This window comes from Pecten maximus, chromosome 1 (assembly GCF_902652985.1).
Source record: "Pecten maximus chromosome 1, xPecMax1.1, whole genome shotgun sequence".
Taxonomy (NCBI): Eukaryota; Metazoa; Mollusca; class Bivalvia; order Pectinida; family Pectinidae; genus Pecten; species Pecten maximus.
In genome coordinates, this window is record NC_047015.1 from 24,172,224 (window position 1) to 24,190,636 (window position 18,413).

At 35.7% G+C, this 18,413-nt stretch overlaps 1 protein-coding gene across 1 annotated transcript; it reads left to right on the plus strand.

Moving 5' to 3' along the window:
- The first annotated feature begins 327 nt into the window (after positions 1-327).
- Positions 328-12,217, plus strand: LOC117335361 (E3 ubiquitin-protein ligase RNF213-like). The gene is given in 5 exon segments (XM_033895329.1): positions 328-4,952; positions 5,059-5,092; positions 5,094-11,156; positions 11,454-11,580; positions 11,764-12,217. Coding segments are annotated over 4 exon segments (10,830 nt in total). The 5' UTR covers positions 328-345; the 3' UTR covers position 11,580; positions 11,764-12,217.
- Positions 12,218-18,413: the final 6,196 nt, after the last annotated feature.

The window sequence follows — 18,413 nt, forward strand, 5'->3', positions numbered from 1 at the left end:
ATCAAAACTGACATGGATTTCATGGAATTGGATAATTTCACAAAATGGGTCAAAGATATGCATGATGACTTCAGTAATATTGACTTCCTTCTCAAATCTGGAATGTACTGGAATGCTGTCCGACATTGCCTTGGCTCAAATTTCGAGGAATGGAGTGACAAATTGACTTAGGAGGGTGCCCATGATACGTATCAGACCGAGGCTGTTGAAGATATCAGATGGTTGTTTTCCTCTGACTCCCCGTCGTGCGTAGATGCGGAAGACACTTCATCAACTGTTGTTCGGTTGTTTGCCAGCTTACTTTGTGGCCCTGTCCTTCATGTCTACAAGAAATGGTGGGAAAATATGTCAAAACTCGATGAGACAAACATTTCAGATGTGATTTCTTATTTGCCCTATAAGGATGATATCCAACGCGAAATTGACTTCGCAAAGCGCACCCATCTAACACTAGGACCTGATATAAAGCGGGCATTAACACATTTTACAGAATATCCCCATTACGAAAAAAGGTTCCTTGCAATTAAAGGTGTATTAAATGCGTTTGAGTTAGATTCGGTGACCGATGTAAAATTTCATCGTGCAATTTGTGCATTTGATAAGTTGTGTAAAAAAGATGAAGGACTGTTGTTGAAAGATGTTGATGAAGCTGTTCAAATTTTGAGAGAAGCAACGCATGAAATAGACGATGATCTTATTCTCATCATAGAGGAACTTGTACGTTCGTCCTCATTAGTAGAATTTTTACGAGAAGTCGTAAATGAGGATCTCCGTAATCTTATCGATGCCGTAGAGGAGCATTCTGAGCAATTTGTTTGTGAATCAACTGTTTCCGATTTGATTGATATAAATCAGTTTTTACTTCCAGTACTGAAAATTAATTTTGACAAGAACGTTAAATCGTTTATTGACAAATTTACAAGGAGTTATGCAAATTGCCGGATAAAGCAGATTCCTGCTAAGATCCGAATGTGCATGGATAATGTCCATAGCTTGAGGTCTTTATACTATAATGTCGCAAACAAAGAGGAAAATACTAAAGAGGTCATCAAAATGATAAATACCGCTGGTGTATTTCGAATCTATGTGCACAAAAGGCCATGTGAGTTGAGAGTTGAATGCAAACAGGATAAAAAGGCATATGAATACAGTCGCCCCCGTCTTAGTGACCTGAGAAGCCGTGCGTTACTAATCATGAGCACAGAAGAAAAGCGACATTCTGGGCGAAAGGATACTCAACGGTCAAAACTGACTGAACATTTATCAAATTTTTCGTCACTAGTCGATATTTTGTTTGCAATAGTAGACAAGATTGATTCTCTGAAGGCCCTTGGACATTTTTCTTGGTTTAGTTGTGTTATGCAGTTGGTCAAACCAAAGGAAGCTAAATACATTCTAGATAGCCTGACAAAAGATCTGTCTTACTGGGGATCTATACTGAAACATTGCAGAGGGCAGTTTTACTTTATGAATTATATATCATCTGAACACCTGCCTCTAGTTCTGTCGTTCCTGGAACAAGGAGATAATGAAAACACAGTGTTCAATATACTTAAGTTCATAAACCCAGGCGTAAATCCGTCTCATCTAGTCGATCTCCGTAAAACTTACAATGCAATGACCATGGGAGACATCATAGAAGAAAAACTCCATAAAATAGGTCATTGTATCCAGATTGTTTTTCAAATGTTATCCCCGATGAGAAGGACCTTTGCTGAAAAAGAACGCAGTCATGTGAAATTAAAAGATACTGTATTAGAAGGTAAACTTCACATTTCTGTTTTAGAACAAGGAAGCCGATCAGTTCTTCATACTGTTCTAGCGCTATATCAAAATACAACAGGACTCTTACCGGAAGCTAACCAGCTATTATTTTGCAACAAGAAAACGACACAAGATGAATTGTATTTGCTAATCAACCGATGTTTAGTTCTAAGAAAAGGTCCGTTACAAAGAAGGTTATTTTGCATCGTAAATGCTGAACAGCTTTCATACGAGCTGCAATTCAAACTTACCAGTCTACTTCAAAGCCTTGCCAGAGAAGAAAAAATTCTCTTAGCAGTCGTTTGCACAGGTAGAGATCAGTGTTCTTTTCTTGAAAGGTTCCATGACAATATAATTGGCATAAGACCATTAACTGAATTACAGTTGAGGACATGCTTTGAATCAAAATGGCCAGATGTCACCACTGTTACGTCTGATATACCCGGGCAAGGAAAAACAGAAACTGTACATGACATTGCATCAAAGCATGAAAAAAGCGTGAGAACTCTTCATTTGAGTGGTTTGTTTGACAAAAGCAAAATTGTACAGCAACTTCTAGATCTTGAATTGAGACAACATCATTTGTTACACATTGATATTGGTATGATTAATGATCCGATGGCATTAGATTTGTTACTTTTTCAATTGATTGTGACAGGGTTTGTCACTGAGGGAACCAGTGCCTATGCTATCCCAACTTCATTCATTTGCATAGAAGTGGCCAACTCAATCAACAATACTCTGATAGACAGTTTGTCTACGGCAATTCATTTTAAGCGCAAAGATTTACAGTGGAAAGAATATGAAAATATGAAAATTTCGTCAGATGTGAACAGTCCTCTACAGGTAGTGTGTCAATACTTTGATCATTTGGAAGCATCCAGGATAGACAGCACAGATATATATTTCCATGGAATTAGCAAGGTATCTCCTCTCAGCAGCAAGCGATGCATCCATTTACTTCAGAAATATTTCTCATCTGCAAGTGACATGTCTTTCACACTAGTAGGAATTTTTATAAACGTTCTTGCTGATCAACTGAAAAAGATGTCTGCAAGTATATTTTTCAGACAATCAAGCATTAATTCAATTTTTGGAGATATTGGTGATCACAACTTAAAGTCAAATCTTGTCAAAGTCATGATCGAGGTTTCAAAGGAATTCGCAACGAGATCAATAGGTACTTGTCGCTCCTCTCAGTCTGCAGTCGTCTTAAACACTCGAAATGAAAACAATAATGGCGAAAAATCAAGCACTGCAACGAACCTTGCGGAGAGAGTTCAGGGGATGATCCAATGGGAGGAAAGTAATCACCTTGTCGTGATATTCCACCATGATATGCAAACTGTGTCCGCTTTGTTCAGAAAACTACATCACGTTCCAACAAATGTTAAAACGCTTTTTCAGAGTCAGATGAAAAAAGATCTCGATAATCTAGAGAAGGCATCAGTTGAAGATCTTCAGCGTATCATTGTAAGATTCGCGTGTAAAAGTGTTCCCCAAAATGAAATGCTGTCAAATCTGGCGCTGTCTTACGCATTGACACCTGATAATCTCCTGAAAATGATTTTAGTTGTTATGAGACTACAATCAAAAGTTCCAGTTGTTATCATGGGTGAAACTGGATGTGGAAAAACGTCTCTTGTCAAATATCTGTCTACTATTTCCGGAATCAAATTAGACGTTTTGAGTATTCATGCGGGAACAACAGAAGATGAAATTATAACAACAATTGATTCCATTCAACACCAAGCAAATGATAACTTAGCCATTCGAAGATGGCTGTTCCTGGATGAAATAAACACATGTGACCACCTAGGTGTTATTACAGATTTGTTGTGTCACCATCGTTACCACGGGAAACCGCTGTTGCCAAATATATCTGTAATCGCAGCATGTAATCCATACCGCTTAAGACCTAAGGATGCAGTTTACACAGAAGGACTGCAGGGGAAAATAAGGGAAGATGAACTATCCAGATTAGTGTATAGAGTACACCCCCTTCCAGAATCACTTATTGATTTTGTTTGGGATTATGGTAGATTAAGCGATAGTGATGAACAGAGGTATATAAAAACAATAGCCGGTAATGTACTGAAATCACCATCCTTATCAGCCACACTTCCTGAATTACTGGTAATGTCCCAGATGTTTACAAGAGACCTGGAGCATACAGACTATTCGGTAAGTCTTCGTGATGTCGACCGGACAATACGACTTGTGAAATGGTTCAAAGATATGTTATCAACGAAGTCTGACGTACACGTTGGGGAGGAGTCACTAGAAATGAATGCAGTTATTTTAGCGATGGCCATGTCATATCAAAGCAGAATTTGCAATACAGCTAGACGGAAAGACTACGTACGCAAAATGGCGTCGGTTATTTGTAAGTATTACACGCCCATGAGTGAAACTCGTGTCACACAAATAATAATAACCGAACAAAATGATATTCTAGACAGAATGGAGATACCAGAAGGTATAGCTCGCAATATAGCTCTACGGGAAAACGTGTTTGTTACATTTGTTAGCATTTTAAATAAAATCCCGGTATTCATCGTTGGAAAACCTGGTTGCAGCAAATCGCTGTCAATACAACTAATCCGTAGTAACCTGCGCGGAAAGGATTCAAAAGATGACTTCTTCAAGAAACTCCCGCAACTGTTCTGTGTATCGTTTCAGGGATCTGAATCATCCACATCTGATGGAATTGTAAAGGTATTTGAAAAAGCAAAACGCTATCAGGATCGTAACACATCCGGCAACGTTTTGTCAGTCGTTATCTTGGATGAGATCGGTCTTGCAGAAATATCAAGATTTAATCCATTAAAAGTACTTCATGGTCTACTAGAACCTAATGGAAAAAAGAATCCAGATGTTGCTGTAGTGGGAATATCAAATTGGGCTCTTGATGCAGCTAAGATGAACCGCGCTATACATCTCTCAAGGCCTGAAATGGATGCCGAGGAACTGTATGAAACCGCCAAATCAATTAGCGAGTCTTTGACCACAGAACCCCGATACTCATCAACTCTCTGGAGCTTCGACGAATCACGTTTTCTTAGAGACGATGTTTTACTCACTCTGAAAGCTTTAGCATGCGCTTTCAACGAGTACAACTGTGAATCAGAGATTCAAAAACTTTCATGGCTTGAGGGATTATTATTCTCTTATAAAATACATCAGTAGACGTATTGCCACTTCGAAATCAGAGGGTTTGGAAACCGAGAAAATAGTTATCATCATTCACGGACTCTTGAGGAATTTTGGTGGACTTCCTTCTGAAATGACAAGTATGATAAGTACATTTCAGAAGCATCTAAATGCAAATTGCCATGAGCCTAACTCCTGTTCTGGAACTTATAAAGGCTAACGTACATGATGCGTCTTGTCGCCATCTAATGCTTATAACACATGGAGATGCCGTTGTCGGCAAGGTAGGCCAGCTACTGAAAGAATGTGGGAAAGAATATGTAATTATATTCGGAAGTCAGTTTGAAGACGACTTGACAGACGATTATAACTATCGTATCTTGAGCAGAATCATCCTGTGTATGGAACAAGGAATAGTGTTGATATTGAAAGATCTTGAGAATATCTATGGCAGTTTGTATGATATGCTGAATCAGAACTACACCGTTGTAGGAAAAAAGAAGAATTGTAGGGTAGCACTGGGCCCGTACAGTAACCCTATGTGTCATGTAAATGATGATTTTAAGTGCATTGTTCTAGTGGAAGAGTCGAATTTGGACATTTCAGATCCACCATTTCTAAACAGGTTTGAAAAGCAACAATTTCGATTTGTTGACATGATTTCGACCGACGACAAAAAGGCTGTATCAGAATTACAGACTATATTACATGCTTTTGTTGAACTTCCTGACAGGCTCTTTACTGTTTCAAGAGCCTTGCCGATTCATGATACAGATGTGCTATTTTCACTTCTTCTCAATATTAAGCAAACAACGAATGCACCTAAGATTGGTGATGTCATCAGAATATGTTTGCGTCGTATTCTTCCACTAGTTTTCCCAGAAGCAATCCTTAGAGCTACCCGATCGACGTTATCGCGTGAGGAACCAACAACAGTACAAATATTGGTAGAAGAGTACATCCGGCTTCCTTTACATGAAGGTCTTGAGTCGTTCTTAATCAACCAACAAATACTCTACAACATGCCTCACTCGGAATGCATGCAAACAAATCAAAATGAAGACATGTTTGTCATATTTACCCATAGTAGTATGCATATTAACATCAACAACCTTCTGAAATGTCATACATTGAGCGTTGAGAAAATCGGAGCGTTTAAGTCGGAAAGGGACTTAGCAAAAGCGATAGAAAACTTCTTTGAAGGTGAATCTGAATATCTTTTTCTCCAGTTCGATTCTAGATATGACATGCAGCATTTCCTTCTCACAAAAACTACTGTTGAACAAAAAGCAAAGGAAAATGTGAGAAATTCCTCAGAACAACAACCTCACAAGTATGTATATTTAATTGTTCATCTCGGTATTAGCGAAAACGGGGACTCATCTACCTCACAAATGCATTTCATGTCCGGGTGGAATATTGTTACGCTGGACACTCTTGAAAAAAAAAAATGTTTTTTGGACCTCCATGGACGATCTCTTACAGAGATAATCTCGGATATGCGTCCATTACATTCTGTTATCAAAGAACAATTACTATGGGCATTTACGCGCATACAATATAGTCATGAAGATCGCCATATAGACGAATTAGAGCATGCATTAGGGCAGCTACAATCGTCTTCTCTTCTGTTGAAAATGATCGACGATTTCGTAATTTCCAAAGTCGGAAATCTAATAGAGGATGACATTGATTGGGAATTCAATATCGCATGCGATGAACACGCATTGAACAGTGCGGGTACATATATTGGAGCTATTGAAAGCCATATCCTAGACATTATCAGAAAACCAGTAGCTGTGTTTGTGTTTAAGATGGAGGAAGAAGGGTGCCTAGAGTCTTTATTTATTGAAGATGCCCAAAGCAGTGATAGGCGAAAAACGTGGGAGAGTCTTGCTAGTAAGAGAGAATTTTGCAATTTCGAAAACATCCCATTGCCATCAGGTCCGGAGTGTTATAGCTGTACAACACCTGCAATGGTGCGTAATGCACCATTCAGTTACCGCATAATAATGCAAATAGAAGATTTAAAGGATGACTTTCTACACACTCTTAGAAAAGTTAAGGCTCAGAGCAAAGAGTATGAAGACGACGATGAATATCCCATCGAACTCGTCCACGCTGTTTTGGATGGATACAGGGATATTATTACCTCAAACACACAGTTAGATGAATTATATCAGGCTGGATATCAAGGAATGGTCCATGATTATTTCCATGATTTTTGCAATCATATGACTTTATCATTTTCATCAAATGACAAAAGAGCAGCGGATTCGTTACAATGGGCAATTAATAGCCTAATATCATGGGAAAAAGAGTCATTTGTAGATTCAGTCATCTTGTTGCATGCAATATACTGGACGTACATGGATAGGTTAGACTGCATTGTGAAAATCCTTGCTCTAGGTTGTACCATTGGATCTGAAGATATGCACCTGCAGGATATCACTTCAGAACTCGTTTCGAGCAAAACCAAATTGGATACTTTGGAAGAGGAATGTCCTGCGCTTAATATGACCGAACAAGACTATCAAGAAGATGATGAACTAAAGGATGCGTACGGAATAGAAACTTCAACGGAAATAAGTGACGATTCAACATCTGAATTCGTATCTGAATTGGACATGATAGATAAACTGGTTTTTCTTCTTGGCAATATGCTGATACCTACAAAAAACAATATAGATACAATAGGTTTCGAGAAGTGGCAGCACAGCGTAAGTCGTGCATTGCCTTTGATAGGTCAAGTATCTGCTGATCTATCTATAAACCACAAGCTTCGCTTCTGCTCAGATCTCACCTCACTTATGATAGTTCCGTACAACCTCAATGTAAGTCTACTGACAGACATTGGAGACCGCCTGGACCATTCTGAACTAAACGACAAAGACATATTTTCTTGCGTAATGAACTTTCTTCAGGAATTAAGAAATCATAAGAGTAACATTCCATCTGTGAAGTTAAAGAAGATTATATCACTGTATCTCTACAGATGTATCCAAACGCAATCAGAAAGCGACGATATATTCATCTTGTTTTTAGAATGGGTCGAGCACGAAAATGCCACTACTAGTCTCCTTCTGCCAGATTTCCATTTCATAGGATCTATACTCCAGCTTGCGATAGCGTCACAGCAAGCAGACGATGAAGATCCGTTTTTATCCTTACTTGATGGATATGATCGATGGAAAAACAATGAACTATGCACAGTCCTTGATCATTGTCTTGGTACAATTTCTCACAAAGGGATGCTGTTTGAAGGGCTAAGTATTCTCTTGGTGCAAATTATTCAAAAATTAGTTTTCCAGGAAGATGAAGTGGAAAGACCTTGTAGCCATGCATGTGCGGAGACATTAGAACGGGCCTTGATGATGGTGTCAACTGATAGTGAAGACAAGGTTCCCTTGGTAGAAATAGCTAATGCTGCTTTAATTCGCCAAACACTTGATCTTTCTGCAGATATGGTGTGTTTGAATGACTTTAGCATAGATGATAATCAGTCATTGCTGCAGAACTTAAATGCTTTATTAGAACCATCGAATGCTTGTGAGGATTACATGCAACATGGACCTTTGCTTTATTTCCTGAGAAGATTGAAACAAAACTATGGACTTCGCAAAACCCAAAATCTTTGTGATCGCTTATCACTAACAATGTCAACAATTAAACAAATTGAATGGACAAAAGATCTTTCAACTGTTTGTTTAGAATTTAATCCATTGGAATTCTATTGTTCAGAAGAATCAGCAAAAAAAGTCGATGATGCATGTGGTAAATGGGTCGACTCCAAAGAACAGTTAAAATCTTTTTGTGATCAAATAGCAACAGAAGTTGATTTGATACTTCATATCGAAAGGATCATCTCTGCAATATTTCTGAAGAGGACATTTGTGCCCATGCCAGACTCCGCAAACAAATTTATAGACGCAATATATCAGATGTTGCCTATAGAGAGCATTCCAAAGGAGCATGCAGAAGTGTTGCCGTATTTATGCGGTGATCGTGACTTTAACCACTACCTCTTTCATCTCAGCACTGAAACTGCTGAACCGGATCCACAAATCGTCTCTGTTTTGCTACATTTGATGTGTATAACAACATTGTATGGAAATTCGGGACACATTTTCTATGAATGCATTCATACTCCTGGCCAGTTTACTCATCACCCAGCGCAGATTGGAAAGGAAAACATGACACAGGATATCGGGGAAACAAGCTCTTACAGAGAATGTCTTTGTAGAGTGATTTATGTTGCATCTACAAGTATATGTCCATTATGTCAAAAGAAGCAAAACCCTACTGTAAATAAAACAGTTACACGAGTGTTAAATGACTACAGAAGACAGGCAGATGCATTGGCACCATATGTGATATACAGATTACTGGTCAACGCAAGTCTGATATGCTCCCTTGCTTTACGCAAATGCAACGGATCCATGATTTCAGCAATAGTCATTTCAGATGACGATGAATCCAGCGTGCCAAGTGCTCTTCACTCTCTTGTCATGACAGACTGGGACAGATTACGTAATCAGCTGAACGTAAGTCATGCAGATTTAAGTTGTCTTTTAAATCTATTTCTTGGCACCAACAAGGATGTTTTTCTGCAACTTCATCTTCCAAGTGATAGCAATTTTGACAAAGATTTGCAATTGTTTACGAAATGTTGTAACGATTTTTTAAACAAACGGCAAGCAACGTTAAACGAATACCGCAGAGAATTCGCGTCGCGAAGGGGTCTCCAAGACAAGATTGAGCATGTACTTGAGACCGATAACGGGTACACACTGTACGGATTAAAGAGCAATACATCGGTAGAAAGCCTTGCCGCTGAACTTTCACTACTTTCCCCGTCCGAACACGCGTTTTTGCGTGTAGTATTAAATAACCGACATCTTCTCTCACTTCCAAAATACATCACAGACATTTTGAAATGGCAATTTGCAGTAGTGAATAGCATGAGTTACAAAGTAAGAAAACTTCAGTGTACAGAACAAACCGTCGCGAAATTTCTCAGTATGGTCGCTGAAGATGACTCAAACGCAACATTAAAACGAAAATTTGGCAATTTCAAAAATGCATGGAACATACTAAAAGAACATAGGCATTTGCTGTTAGAATTATCGGATTCACTGCCCGAAATGGAATTAATGACGATGAGTTCAAGTGCTGCAAGCTGTTTGATTATTGACAAAAACTCGGTAATTTACCAAGTTTTGGAAATACTTATTTCCGTACAAAACAACATTCTTATTGAAGCAATGAATCTTTCACATTCGAAGGACCATCCTGACTTTACCATCCTATCATGTGGTTCAGATGCAGCTGCAGTACGGTGCGTGTCTCTTCTCAATGTCACCCCGTCCGATATAATATCCTTCAGGTGGACCGATGACTACTTGCGGTTTTCACAGTGTAAACCTAACACAGAAAATGGTAGAAGTACGCTGTACGATTTTCATAAGATAGAAATGGAAGCTGTTCATGAGCTTATTTTCAGGAAGTCTTTTATCACAAACATAGAGGCCATTCCTGTTATTGTGTTCGCCGATGAACTGTTCAAGAACAGCATAACTTTGCTGCATCGAATCAATGACAAAATAAGCCCACAGGTGCCCCTTACAATTGAACTCAAAAGAGGGATTGAGTTAAAAAGCAAACGAAACACTTCTTATACTATTCAACTTCTTTCTCAGATAGGAATAGTACTATCTCTACTGAACAAAACTGGAGGGAAATCCGAGATATCCCTTGTCGACTATCTTATGATATGGAAGAATTATGTTGATTTCAAAGAAATAACGAACCTTCTACCGGAGCCAGAAAACTCCCTCAAACTTTGTCATGTCGTTGCATTGTATGAGCACATGGAATTCAAAAGCGGAGACGAAATCAGCGATACACTTGATGTAAAGCTACGTGTACATTTGCCAAGTGAAGTCAGGCAACACTTCACAACAGTAGAGCAACAACAGTCGTCTCTGGAGATAGTGGACAGAGCGCTGAAATTATTTGTACATAGGAACTTTTCAGCACATGACATGAGTATTGAATTGCACCGACCTTTGATCAAATATCTAATGGACCCAATATATTGGAGGTCTGACATTGACGTTAGCAATGGAGCCATAGACGAGACTAGTAAGGAAGCAATGGCTCTACGACAGGTGCTCTCACCAGAGTGTCTAGGGGAACATTTATATGAAACGATGGAGCTAGTCAAACAAGCAATTGCAGTAAGTAAAATGTGTTTTAAACAATGTCCTATTTTGATCAAATGTAGTTTTTCTAACCATTTATTATCCCGTACATTGTTACCAAATACGGGATTATTTTACAGACTTGAATGCTATCGTTTTTGTTTGGTGGGTTTTGTTTTTTGGGGGGGGGGGGGGGGGGGGGGTTGTAAAATGATAAAATGTGCGTATATCATTCCTAATTATGCATACTAAATATTACTTTGGTGTTAAGTAGTAAGTCGAACCACAAAACACAGACGTTCGTAACTTGCGTCTCTAATCTGGTTTCAATAGGACAAACAAGCATGCGAGATACGAATATCCTCAGCAGCTGCGGTGTTCAAAGAGAAGATGGCAACTCGTACACAACCTGTGCGAAGACGGAAGAAAGTAACGTCGAAACTGATTGGGAAGACGTAAGGTAGGACATTTAAAAGTATTTACATTGATTAATGCGTTCTTCATAAGAAAAGGTAGCGCTCCTTATCTTTGTGTTTGAGAACTGTTTTGGTGTAAATTGTCAATGTCAAAAGTTTCGCTTTTACGTCTAAATGCTTGTCTTATGTTGAGTAATGTTTCCCCTTGTTGTTTTATTTCAACATAGGTTCCAGTAATGTTAAACATTGAACTGCGCAAGTAGCTGGATAAGGTCATCGTCAAATCTTCGAAAGGAACTCTTTAATTGATTGTAAACCTTTATATAGTTAGGGGTTATTGCATTGCTGTGCTTTCATGCTTTGATATTGTGTTAACTGAAGATAAGTAGGATTGATTTATATAGTATATACTGTGGTTACTGTGGTATATCAATATCGTATTTTGGTCAAGCTCGACCAGGTGCAAAAATATCAAAGCGGTAGAAAAAGTGTGTTAAGAGAAATCCTGATAGTGTATTCAGGTCAGATTGTGCATAGTACATTGTACACACAAAAGTGTTTCTTGCAAGGTCATATATTTTTAACGTACTAACACTCTAAATGTATTTTTCCATTTTGAAACACATGGCATATTGTATGCCATTGCCATGGGTACGAGTGAAGAAGCTTTATTTAAAGTCGGATACAGTGGACCCGCGATAATCCGGACGCCGATAGTCCGGAAAACTCGCAGTCCGGACGGAATAGCACGGGAACGGATTTCTGTAACGTTATTTGTACTCACCAGTCCGGAAATTCGGTTTCCGATTCCGGAAGCCCATTTTGGGAACGGAAAGTACTTTTCATTAGTAAATTTCCCCCGATAATCCGGACGATTTTTTCACCACGAGGAAAGAAAAATGTCGGGCAGACTATCGCTTGACACTGTGCGTAGTCATAGCGACCGCTGCCAGGTCATAGCCCCGGGTGTTTACCTGTGTTACAATGTAGCTCTGTTTTATAACGGTACATTGCTTTTCTTTACGATCGACCTAAATGCTTCAGTATTAAAGGGTTTTATAGTGTAGACTGGTCTTGCTTTTATCAACTTGACGTACAATATCTATTATAGTTATTTTACATATTGCAATTTCGTAGTTAGCAATAATTAATTCACTAACATACAGTATGTGATACGATACTTAATCAATCACAAATGCATGTAATAAATTTATTATCGGTAATTAACATCACCAGAGACCTCTGACATCACTAACAATTGTGTTGGGTAAACAAGGATATCGGCTTGTAACACCGTTACGTGTAATGACGACTCATTGAAAGATGCATGTTATTAATTACACACATGGTACATTTACCGGGTCTTTCATTTCAGGTTCATAATTTACGTAAAAAAAACGTACATTGTACATAGTGGGTCTTTCATTTCAGGTATTTAACGTATGTAATTTCTACTCGTTTGTGAACCTCTGGGACGTAACCCATGTGTGTTGTTTGTAGGTCACATATGTCCGCTATAAATAAAACAACTTTCACTTCACATGTTCTTTTAAAAACATTGTTTATTTTTTAGTTTCTACAAAATAAAAGAAAACAAGAATCATATCAAGAACATAAGTATATTTATTTTTTAAAAAGACTGACAATAAGACGTGTTTATGAAACGTCATTAAAACGTCCCGTATTGTATAGAGTCAAGGGAGATAACTCTTACACAACAATTTTTTTTGACCTGGTAGACGAAATTCGGTAGTCCGGAAAACTCGTAATCCGGACGGTTTGGGCTGGGAACGAAGGTGTTCGGATTATCGAGGGTCCACTGTACATACAACATAACATTAACACTGTAGTGATGTTCTAGCGATTTTCTAGGTTTGAAAATTGGTAGACAATTCTGATTTTGTTTTAAAAAGGGGATGGATGAGTCAGTGAATATCTGTTGTTTTCGAATCACTGAGATGTTCCACCTTTAAATCAAGTACGACACTCTTTTGATGTATATCAATTATGACTCAATGCGTAAATTGGGTGTAATGTTATGTTAAGTATGAAGGTTTTGTGTAGTTCAAAATTAATATAATCAATGAATGTAAATTTGCCGTATTCTTTCATATAACATACTATGAGTATGTCACATGCATCCGTTAGGTCATAACACAAGAATATATTTGTATCAAAACTTCGGTTGAAAGGTACGTGTATTTAGACAATGCTTTTTAAAGATACAAAAGCTTGAAATGACCTGTAAATAGAAATAGTAATGATCTCAAAGACAGATACATTGCTTTATTCTTTAACAATACCTACGTTTGAAAATATATGGTGAATTTTTTAGCATTTAATTATGAATTTTTTTGCTTGATGATTCAACATCAATGTATGACAAATAAAATCATGACTTGATTTTATACATTAGAAATATGGTGTGATAATGTAACTGATATATTGATTTAAATATAAACGTCCTGAAACATGTTTGACCAATACCCATATCTAAAAAGATAATGTGGAATTTGTTGCCTTAATTATTTTTCATATTCATTCATAAATGTCCATTTATATTATTTCAGATCATTTCTAAATAGGGACGACATTATTCGAATGAAGAATACCATCAAAATTAATAGCAGCACTATTCTTTATCCATGATATGGTAATGGTGTGTTTTGTCACGAAAATTGTTTTTGGTTTGCTTAAATAAGGACCATACTTGAAAACAAGAGAAGGAATCAATCCATAATGATTAATATTTTAGAGCTGCTTCGAGTGATTATTTTTAATTTCGAGTAAAACATTTCAATTTGTTTAAGTAAATCAGGCATATAAATCAATTACTTATGTCGTAAGACTGTTACAGGCTCAAATTATTTTTATAGTTCATTTGCCTCGTACCCTTAAATAGAAATGGGGAACTAGAAAAAAATCATCTTTTTAGCACGACTTCTGATTGGCCGCTATAGATTAAATGCTGCTTATGCAAAGAATCAGTCGAAAAGATATGGCGAGATTCGTTGCAATTGAGTATTTCTTAAAAGTAAAATTACTTATACTTTATCTTTTACCAAATTAAGATTATGTTTTGTTTATTGTTATTCCAAAAACATTGATTATCAAAATTAACATATGTTCAGGAACCCTTTTTTGTACAAATTCCCATGTTTGAAAAGATACAGTGCGATCGATGGCGATTGATTATTTTTTTCAAATTAAAGTTTTTAAACGGCTTAGAAAAAAAATTAAGAATCAAATTTGCGCTTTATAACTTTAATTCATATCCATGTTTGAAAGGATATGGTGAGATTGGTTGCGATTGATTGTTTTGTCGTAATAAGGTATTAAAAAGAGCGTGATTGTTTCGAAAATCGAACTTCTGCAAAATTATTTGATCAATATCCATGTTTGAAAAGATATGGTGAGATCGGTTGCGATTGATTAATTTTTCGTATCATGATTTAAAACGACAGATGACTTTGGAAGAGTCAAATTCTGCAGCATTATTTTGATCAATGCCCATCTTTGAAAAGATATCGTGAGATTGGCTGTGATTGATTAATATTTTGAATTAAGAGTTAAAACGACATATAAATTTCATAAGATTCAAACTTCTGCAACATTATTTTGATCAATATCCATGTTTGAAAGGATATTGTGAGATCGATTCCGATTGGTTTTTTTTTTCGTATTAAGATTTTAAACTACTGATGACTTTTTGGAAAATCAATCTTCTGCAACATTATTTTGATCAATATCCATGTTTGAAAAGATATGGTGAGATCGGTGGCGATTGATTAATATTTCGTATTAAGATTTTAAACGACAGATGATTTTCGAAGAGTTAAAATTCTGCTACATTGTTGGATCAATATCCATGTTTGAAAAGATATCGTGAGATCGGTTGCGATTGATTATTATTTTCTATTAAGATTTTAAACTACAGATGACTTTTTGATCAATCAATCTTCTGCAACATTATTTTGATCAATATCCATGTTTGAAAAGATATGGTGAGACCGGTTGCGATTGATTATTATTTTCTATTAAGATTTTAAACTACAGATGACTTTTTGAAAAGTCAATCTTCTGCAACATTATTTTGATCAATATCCATGTTTGAAAAGATATGGTGAGATCGGTTGCGATTGATTATTATTTTCTATTAAGATTTTAAACTACAGATGACTTTTCTAAAAATCAATCTTCTGCAACATTATTTGATCAATATCCATGTTTGAAAAGATATGGTGAGATCGGTTGCGATTGATTATTATTTTCTATTAAGATTTTAAACTACAGATGACTTTTTGAAAAATCAATCTTCTGCAACATTATTTTGATAAATATCCATGTTTGAAAAGATATGGTGAGATCGGTTGCGATTGATTATTATTTTCTATTAAGATTTTAAACTACAGATGACTTTTTGAAAAAACCAATTTTCTGCAACATTATTTTGATCAATATCCATGTTTGAAAAGATATGGTGAGATCGGTTGCGATTGATTATTATTTTCTATTAAGATTTTAAACGACAGATGATTTTCGAAGAGTTAAAATTCTGCAACATTGTTGGATCAATATCCATGTTTGAAAAGATATCGTGAGATCGGTTGCGATTGATTATTATTTTCTATTAAGATTTTAAACTACAGATGACTTTTTGAAAAGTCAATCTTCTGCAACATTATTTTGATTAATATCCATGTTTGAAAAGATATGGTGAGATCGGTTGCGATTGATTATTATTTTCTATTAAGATTTTAAACTATAGATGACTTTTTGAAAAATCAATCCTCTGCAACATGATTTTGATCAATATCCATGTTTGAAAAGATATGGTGAGATCGGTTGCGATTGATTATTATTTTCTATTAAGATTTTAAACTACTGATGACTTTTCTAAAAATCAATCTTCTGCAACATTATTTGATCAATATCCATGTTTGAAAAGATATGGTGAGATCGGTTGCGATTGATTATTATTTTCTATTAAGATTTTAAACTACAGATGACTTTTTGAAAAATCAATCTTCTGCAACATTATTTTGATAAATATCCATGTTTGAAAAGATATGGTGAGATCGGTTGCGATTGATTATTATTTTCTATTAAGATTTTAAACTACAGATGACTTTTTGAAAAACCAATCTTCTGCAACATTATTTGATCAATATCCATGTTTGAAAAGATATGGTGAGATCGGTTGCGATTGATTATTATTTTCTATTAAGATTTTAAACTACAGATGACTTTTTGAAAAATCAATCCTCTGCAACATGATTTTGATCAATATCCATGTTTGAAAAGATATGGTGAGATCGGTTGCGATTGATTATTATTTTCTATTAAGATTTTAAACTACAGATGACTTTTTGAAAAACCAATCTTCTGCAACATTATTTGATCAATATCCATGTTTGAAAAGATATGGTGAGATCGGTTGCGATTGATTATTATTTTCTATTAAGATTTTAAACGACAGATGATTTTCGAAGAGTTAAAATTCTGCAACATTGTTGGATCAATATCCATGTTTGAAAAGATATCGTGAGATCGGTTGCGATTGATTATTATTTTCTATTAAGATTTTAAACTACAGATGACTTTTTGAAAAGTCAATCTTCTGCAACATTATTTTGATTAATATCCATGTTTGAAAAGATATGGTGAGATCGGTTGCGATTGATTATTATTTTCTATTAAGATTTTAAACTATAGATGACTTTTTGAAAAATCAATCCTCTGCAACATGATTTTGATCAATATCCATGTTTGAAAAGATATGGTGAGATCGGTTGCGATTGATTATTATTTTCTATTAAGATTTTAAACTACTGATGACTTTTCTAAAAATCAATCTTCTGCAACATTATTTGATCAATATCCATGTTTGAAAAGATATGGTGAGATCGGTTGCGATTGATTATTATTTTCTATTAAGATTTTAAACTACAGATGACTTTTTGAAAAATCAATCTTCTGCAACATTATTTTGATAAATATCCATGTTTGAAAAGATATGGTGAGATCGGTTGCGATTGATTATTATTTTCTATTAAGATTTTAAACTACAGATGACTTTTTGAAAAACCAATCTTCTGCAACATTATTTGATCAATATCCATGTTTGAAAAGATATGGTGAGATCGGTTGCGATTGATTATTATTTTCTATTAAGATTTTAAACTACAGATGACTTTTTGAAAAATCAATCCTCTGCAACATGATTTTGATCAATATCCATGTTTGAAAAGATATGGTGAGATCGGTTGCGATTGATTATTATTTTCTATTAAGATTTTAAACTACAGATGACTTTTTGAAAAACCAATCTTCTGCAACATTATTTGATCAATATCCATGTTTGAAAAGATATGGTGAGATCGGTTGCGATTGATTATTATTTTCTATTAAGATTTTAAACTACTGATGACTTTTCTAAAAATCAATCTTCTGCAACATTATTTGATCAATATCCATGTTTGAAAAGATATGGTGAGATCGGTTGCGATTGATAATTATTTTCTATTAAGATTTTAAACTACAGATGACTTTTTGAAAAATCAATCTTCTGCAACATTATTTTGATCAATATCCATGTTTGAAAATATATGGTGAGATCGGTTGCGATTGATTATTATTTTCTATTAAGATTTTAAACTACAGATGACTTTTTGAAAAATCAATCTTCTGCAACATTATTTTGATCAATATCCATGTTTGAAAAGATATGGTGAGATCGGTTGCGATTGATTATTATTTTCTATTAAGATTTTAAACTACAGATGACTTTTTGAAAAATCAATCTTCTGCAACATTATTTTGATCAATATCCATGTTTGAAAAGATATGGTGAGATCGGTTGCGATTGATTATTATT